This window comes from Lathyrus oleraceus, chromosome 5, assembly GCF_024323335.1.
Source record: "Lathyrus oleraceus cultivar Zhongwan6 chromosome 5, CAAS_Psat_ZW6_1.0, whole genome shotgun sequence".
Taxonomy (NCBI): Eukaryota; Viridiplantae; Streptophyta; class Magnoliopsida; order Fabales; family Fabaceae; genus Lathyrus; species Lathyrus oleraceus.
Window position 1 is genome coordinate 205444244 of NC_066583.1, and position 7937 is coordinate 205452180.

Sequence of the window (7937 nt, forward strand, 5' to 3'; positions counted from 1 at the left end):
GAGGAAATTTGTTCCAGGAATAGGCGAGGGTATCAGGAAGCTGATGCCTGAAAAGAGGTGATCGCTATAAAAAGAGAACTATCCTAATGACAACGGGGATACGGGGTCCCACTGAGTTCCGACTCTGCTATGACTCGTATGTCCTCAAGACGCTCTGCTCATCTTGCTTTCTGAAGTGGATGATTAGTCGATCTTTAACCTTCGAAGATTTCCGGATTGAATGAAATGGTGATATAACACTGATGAACTCAGATCACAGTCATTCGCTTATTCCCTAACTTTTGCCTGGATCGCCCCCTTTTCGGGTTTTCAATCCATCGGGATACCCATTTTTGCCTGAGCCGCCCTTTTGGGTTTTCGACTCACTGGGTGTACTCTTTTTTATATCCCTAATTTTTGCCCGAACCTCTTTATTCTCTTTTTTTTTTTTTGGTTCGTCGGGATGCCCTTTTTTTGCCCGGACTATTCTTTTTATCGTCCAGCGGGTCTATTTTATGCGAAGTATTTTTTTTTAACTGCGTCTGAGTTAATAGGGGACGGGAATCCTTCGCCATTCATGGTTGTTAGCATCAAAACTCCGCCATAAAAAATCCTTTTAACCACGTACGGACCCTCATAGTTCGGTGTCCATTTGCCCCTGTGATCCGTGTTGGGAGGAAGAAATATTTTGAGTACCAATTCACCGACTTGATACCCCCGAGGGCGCACTTTCTGACCAAATGCTTTCTTCATTCGTCTCTGACCGAGATACGTCAATTCTGGGTACGTAGTTCCAGCATAGCACCATTTCCCGTTGGTTTGATTGATGACCAAAGCTGAATCCCCGTATACATCCAGGGTTTTAATCTGTATATTGACGGCTTCCTCAAGGCTTAGGATACAAGCTTTGTATTCGGCTTCATTGTTGGTGCAGGGAAAAGTTATTCTGGCACCAAATGGCATATGAACCCCCTTCCGGTGTGATCAACACTATACCAACTCCGCGACCATTGAGGTGGACCGCCCCATCAAACATCATAACCCATTTGGATTCAGGGTCAGGCCCCTCCTCCGGGAGTGGTTCCTCTCAATCTTTCGATTTGAGAAACATGATGTCCTCATCAGGAAAGTCAAACCTCATAGGTTGGTAATCATCAATCGGTTGCTCTACAAGATAGTCTGACAAGACACTTCCCTTGATGGCTTTTTGTGAAGTGTATTGGATGTCATACTCTGTTAGTATCATTTGTCACCTAGTAACCTTTCCGGTAAGTGATGGCTTTTCAAAAATATACTTGACTGGATCCATTTTTGATATCAATAGAGTCGTGTGAGTCAACATATACTGTCTTAGTCGGCGAGCAGCCCATGCCAAAGCGCGGCAAGTTTTCTCGAGCAATGAGTATCTTTGTTCACAGTCGGTAAACTTTTGCTAAGGTAGTATATTGCATGCTCTTTTCGACCTGACTCGTCATGCTGACCGAGCACACAACCCATTGACCTTTCTAACACAGTCAAGTACATGATCAACGGTCTTTCCTCTCGGCCTGTAGACTGGCCCCGATCTTGATCTCTTTCTTGTCGTCTTCGGTACCAACGTTGATGGTCTCAACCACCTCCTGATAAGGTGTAATAGCTCGGTCCTCCTGTTTCAACAATCTGGCTAACCCTTCAGGCAATTCACAATCTTCCTCAGCCCCTTCTTCGGCTTGATAGATAGGATTGTCGAAGTCATACTTGGCCATAGCAGTGTCGTTAGCAGTGAGATCCGAGTGGTCGGCTTTGCATGATGGAGGATCATGCTTTACCTTAGAATGAGAGATTTTTTTTTTGAAAGAAAGGAAAAACGAAAAAAGACACATTGCCATTTTTTTTTGTAAAAAGTAAAAAAAAAACTGAAAGAAAGAGAACACAAAATTGTTTGCAAAAGCCGTCCTTTATTGATGATAAAAATAATTGCGAAACGTAACTAAATGGATGGCCCTACAAATGAGCCGTTACACCTTGGGCAAAGTGTAAGACTTTATTATGCATGTAATAAAGGAAAACAATAAAAATCACTCTTTCAGCAGAGTAACCCGGACGGTTTTTTCAGACGACCAATTGTCGAGCTTTTCTCCCGGGACACACGGGCGAATCCAGCTATCTAAGTCACAGTCGCTGTCAGCCTTGTCTTCATCTGCAGCATTGACGATGTGGGGGGAAACCAAACCCCCGCTGGAGAGAGTACCGGTTTCATTCTTCTGAGATCCCGGAGCATACCCCAATCCAAACTTGTCTTCTTTGATGACTGGCTCAACAAATTTTCCCCAGCCTTGGGCATTACCAGCTTTAACCACTTCGACAGCTTGCTTGTATGAAGAGATAGAAGTCCCGACCTTCTCAAACTCAGGTGAAAAGACAACTTCGGGCGCGACCTCATTGATGTTTGTAGTTTCGAAGCCCTGACACAACATCTCATGCATCTCGCCGTCCATCTCTACATACTTAAATGTAGACAGGTGGCTAACAAAAATATCCTCTTCACCACATACAGTGACGATCTGACCTTCTAGTTCATATTTGAGCTTCTGGTGGAGGGTAGAAGTAACAACACCGGCAGCATGAATCCAAGGCCGACCTAGCAGACAGCTGTAGGCAGGCTGGATATCCATCACATAAAAGGTGCTCTTGAACACCTGCGGTCCAATCTTAACTGGCAACTCAACTTCGCCAAAAACAGCTCTCTTAGAGCCATCAAAAGCCCTCACAACTAAGTTACTTGGCCTCAGGATGATGCCATCGCAATCCAACTTCATTAAGGCTTTCTTTGGAAGAACATTCAGAGAAGAGCCTGTATCAACTAAAACATGGGAAAGCACCACCCCTTTGCACTCCATTGTGATATGCAAGGCTTTATTATGATTCCTGCCCTCAGGTGTCAGGTCATTATCGGTGAAACCTAGCCCCCGGCTAGCGTTTACATTGGAAACTACCGACTCCAGTTGGTTAACAGTTATCTCCGGTGGAACATAGGCCATATTCAGTACTTTCAACAAGGCTGCTCTGTGCGCCTCAGAGCACAACAATAGTGAGAGAATGGAGATCTTTGAGGGTGTCTGATTTAGCTGGTCGACTACCTTGTAGTCACTTTTCTTGATAATCCTCATAAACTCATCCACTTCCTTCTCGAATGCGGTCTTAGGAGGATCTTTCTCAGTAGTAACCTCTTCGGTGGATACCTGTTTCCCTTTAGCCTTGGCAGCTGCCTCGGCTTCAGTATTCGCGCGTAATGTTGATGGTGCAAATAGGCATCCACTGTGAGTGAAGCCACCAACCCCTCCAACATTGTCTACAGCGGAGCTACCAATGTCAATGTCTTCTTCGTTAACTTTCTGCCCCTGGCAGTAGATATCAGCCCCATAGTGCCACGGGATAGCACTGTCTTTCTCATACGGAACAGGTCCTGGTACCGTGATGGTGATTGGACCAACCAAAGTCGGTTGAGGGCTGTCAGAGTAAATTGCGACTGGTGCTGAACTTTCGATGTTCACCGCTGCTGGTTCTGTACTTTCTGGGAAATATATTGTTGTCGGAGCGAGTCTCTCGGGAACATATATCTCTTCAGGAGTGAAATAAAACGTTACCGTCGATACATCATTCTTCACCGGATGGGCCTGATCGAACTGAAGACAACCTTCATCTATCAGCTGCTGAATACCCCTTCTCAAACTGTCACATCCGTTTTCGGCAGCTTGACAATTTCTGCATTCTTCCCCACAGCCCGGGAAAATCTGTCCTTTCAGAAGTCAGTCTTTAACCACCGATAGCGAAGTCTTCATCTTAGTCACATCAGAAACCAAATTCAAAGTTTCCCCACTATCAACAGCATTAATCCTCTGCCCGCCGTGAGCCGGCATCGGGTTCTGGATAACATTAGGCACCGGAGCAAAATTGATAGCCTAGGCATCTCTCAAATCTTGTACCTTTAACTGGAGAGCCTTGCAATTATCTGTAGAATGGCCAGGTGCGTTGGAGTGAAAAGCGCATCTGGCGTTGACATCATAACCTCTAGGCAAATTATTGGGATCGATTGGTGGGGCCATAGTTCTCAATGTAACCAGATTCATATCAATGAAGGGTTTGTTTGCATTGTAGGAACGCGCAAGCAAAAGGGTAATGAGGATAAGACCTCATAGCTCTTAACCCTGGACAAAGGAACCTGCATAAAGTAAACACAAAAACATTGCCTCCTATCGAGGTCTTCCAGCTAGGAAAGCAGTAAAATGCGGGAAAAATGTAAAAGTACCACGCGGATAAAGATCCGAAGTAACAACAATTAGAGGAATGGGAAACCCTGAGATCCTTCCAAGCTAACATCATCAAAGAAAGTGGGTCAGTACAGGTAATCGGAATGAACCTCCAGGGGTTATCCCACAAATAAAGTGGGAAACCACGCAAGTTATCCCTGCAAAAGTCATGTGAGCCCTCACAAAAACTCAACAAAAGGGTTAGTGAAACACCATAAGCATTTTTTTCATGGATAACAGTATGGTTTCAGAAACCTCAAACCCTGTGGCATACACTTCAGAAATCATGTGATTAAACATTCAAGGCATAGGTTTCACCCATTCATAATACATCACACATTTAAAACATTCAAATTGAAGGCGTAAAATAGTAGGAATAGGGCAAACCTGATTGGAGAGCTTGATTGAAATTGAGTTGCACCCGTGAGGCCCTTCAGGGTTTGGAGGCTGCTCTGAATTCTCTGTCAGGTTTCTCTTCAGGTTTTGTCTAGGGTTTTGTTCCAAGGAAACCTCAGAGTATTTTGCTTCTCCTCCTTTTTCTCAAGTGAAGCCTTGGTATTTATAGACTGAATTTCATGGTTTTGTGGGCTCAAATGAGAGAGACCCAAGTCCAAAAATTTTTTATTATATTTTATTTATTTTTTTATTATTTTATTTATTTTGTAAAAAATTATTGTTTTTATTTTTTTTATTTTTTTATTTTTTTTTCGTTTTTTTTTTCATTTTTTTTATTTTTTTTTCGGATCTAATTCTGATTGACATGATGAAATGCGATATGAAATGCTAAATGAATGCATGAATGAGGAGGGCAAATTTTGGGGTGTTACACAATGTTTAATTCTAAATAAAGGTTGGGGTCATCACTGTGATTAGTTATGACTGCTGCTATAAGTTTATCATAGGTAAAGTCATCGTTTATGGGTACTAGGTCTGGTTTTAAATATTCTAGCCTCGAAAGGTGGTCAGCAACCACATTTTCGGTGCCTTTCTTATGAAAGATCTCCAAGTCGAATTCTTGTAGCAAAAGGATCCAGCGAAGTAATCTAGGCTTAGCGTCCTTTTTGCTTAACGAATATCGAATGGCTACGTGATCTGTGTAAACTATAATTTTTTCTCTGACTAAATAAGATCGGAACATGTCAATAGCGAAAACAACGACGAGGAGTTCCTTTTCGTTTGTGGCATAATTAAGTTGGGCGACATCTAAGGTTCTACTGGCATAATAAATTACATGTATTCTCTTTCCCTTTCGTTTCCCTAAAACAACAACAACATCGTAATCGCTTGCATCACACATAATTTCGAAAGGTTGGTTCCGATCGGGAGGTTGCATAATAGGTGCAGAGATTAGTGCATGTTTTAAGTGTTTTAATTCTTCGAGACATTTATCGTCAAAAATATATTCAACGTCTTTCATTAGAAGGCCATTTAAAGGTTTGGTTATCTTAGATAAGTCCTTGATAAAGCGTCGGTAGAAACCGACATGTCCAAGAAAACTTCAGACTTCCTTAACTGTCTTAGGTGGTTAGAGGTTTTCTATAACCTCTATCTTGGCTTTGTCAACCTCAATGCCTCTTTCACATACTATGTTTCCTAACAATATACCTTCGGTGAACATAAAATGACATTTCTCCTAGTTTAGAATGAGGTTCACTTCCACGCATCATTCTAGAATTCTCTCAAGGTTAGCTAGCCAGTTTTTAAAACTGGATCTGGATACCGAGAAATCGTCCATGAATACTTCCATGATCTCGTCAAGGAAATCTGCTAAGATCGACATCATACAACGTTAAAAGGTAGTTAGGGAATTGCAAAGTCCGAGTGGCATTCGTCTATAGGAAAGCGTTCCATAAGGGCATGTAAAGGTTGTTTTCTCTTGATCATCAGGGTGAATAGGAATTTGGGAAAGTCCAAAGTATCCATCTAAATAACAAAAGTAAGAATGTCTAGCTAGACGTTCAAGCATTTAGTCAATAAATGGAAGAGGGAAATGATCTTTCCTTGTTAATTTATTAAGTTTTCTATAATCGATGCACATACGCCAACCATTTTCTATATGTTTAGCTACTTGTTCTCCTCTCTCGTTTTGCAAGACTATGACACCTCATTTTTTAGGTATCACATGTATAAGGCTTACCTACTTACTATAAGAAATTTGATAAATTATTCCAGCCTCTAGTAATTTCAGCACTTCTCTTTTTACCAGATCACTCATTATGGGGTTTATCCTTCTTTGATGTTCTCTAGAGGGTTTAGAATATTCCTCCAACGTTATCTGGTGCATGCACACGGATGGACTTATCCCTTTGAGATCTGAAATGTTATAACCTAGAGTTGCGAGATACTTTCTCAGGATATCTAAGAGTTGATTGGTCTCATCACCATTTAAGGTAGCGCTAACTATGACTGGACGATTTAGTTCTTCGTCCAAACACTCGTATCTCAGATTCTTAGGTAGTTCCTTAAGCTCTATTGGTGGTTTCTTAGGACATGGTATATGGTCTGGGGTGAGTGCTAAATATTCATAAATACTGTCATCTATATAAGGTTCCATTAATCTTTTAAATTCGTCGTCCTCTATTATGGGGGTCGAAGGTAATTTAATAGTTTCAGTGGGTTCTTCTTGGTCTAACTCTCTTATGCACTCATCAATGATATCGATGGCATAACATGAGTCATCTATGGCTAGTGCCATTAGGAATTTGGATAGTATAAATTCTACCTTTTTATCACATACTTCAAAAGTTATCTTTCCTCTCTTGACATCTACTATGGCTCCCGCTGTTGATAAGAATGGTCTACCTAGGAGGATTGGGATTTCGTCGTCTTCTTTAATGTCAATGACAGCAAAATCTGTTGTAATATAAAGTTGGCCAATCCTAACTAGAATTTCTTCTAATATGCCTATTGGATATTTAACGGATCTATCGGCTAATTGAAGGGACATCCTAGTTGGTTGTATTTCTCCTAGGTTTAACCTATCATAAATGGCTAAAGGCATTAAGCTTACACTGGCTCCTAAGTCTAGAAGTGCTTTATCGATAACATGATTTCCTAAAACACAAGGTATAGAAAAACTTTTGGGGTCTTTCTCCTTTTTATAAAGTTTGTTTTCAGCAATAAAGTTGCATTCTAAGGGTTTAGGATCATCAAGTTTACGTTTGTTGGTTAAGATGTCTTTAAGGAATTTAGCATAAGATGGTATTTGGGTAATAACTTTAGTGAATGGAATCTCAACATGGAGTTTCTCAATCATTTTTATGAACTTTTTGTATTGGTTATCTAATTTGATTTGTTTTAGTCTTTGTGGATATGGAATTGGTAGTTTATAAGGAGGGGGTGGTACATATACCTTGTTATCCTTCATTCCTTCCTTATCTTTAGCTTCTTCATCTTTTTGTTTCTCGGGCTTTACTGGTTCCTTTACTTGTTTCTAGGATGTGGTCACAACATTTTTCTTTGGGGGTTCTGGTTTATTCAACCTAGGGTTTACAGGTTCATCGTAAGTGGTTCGACTCTGTAGGGCAATAGTGTTAGCATGCCCCTTGGGGATGGGTTAAGGTTGTCTAGGAAATTATCCTCCTGATATAGCTTGAGCAACTTGTTATTGTTCCACTTGAGAGATTTGGGTTTCAAGCATCTTATTGTGGGTAATCACATAATCGACCT

General features: G+C 41.1%; 1 protein-coding gene across 1 annotated transcript; it reads right to left on the bottom strand.

Moving 5' to 3' along the window:
* Positions 1-6405: 6405 nt before the first annotated feature.
* Positions 6406-7635, bottom strand: LOC127079736 (uncharacterized). Its single transcript, XM_051020110.1, has one exon. It carries the CDS (start codon positions 7633-7635, stop codon positions 6406-6408), a length of 1230 nt encoding a protein of 409 aa, XP_050876067.1.
* Positions 7636-7937: the final 302 nt, after the last annotated feature.

What these genes read in the sequence shown, in the direction of transcription:
- LOC127079736 (XM_051020110.1), bottom strand. Translation starts at nt 7,635, where the DNA reads ATGAAGGATAACAAGGTATATGTACCACCCCCTCCTTATAAACTACCA.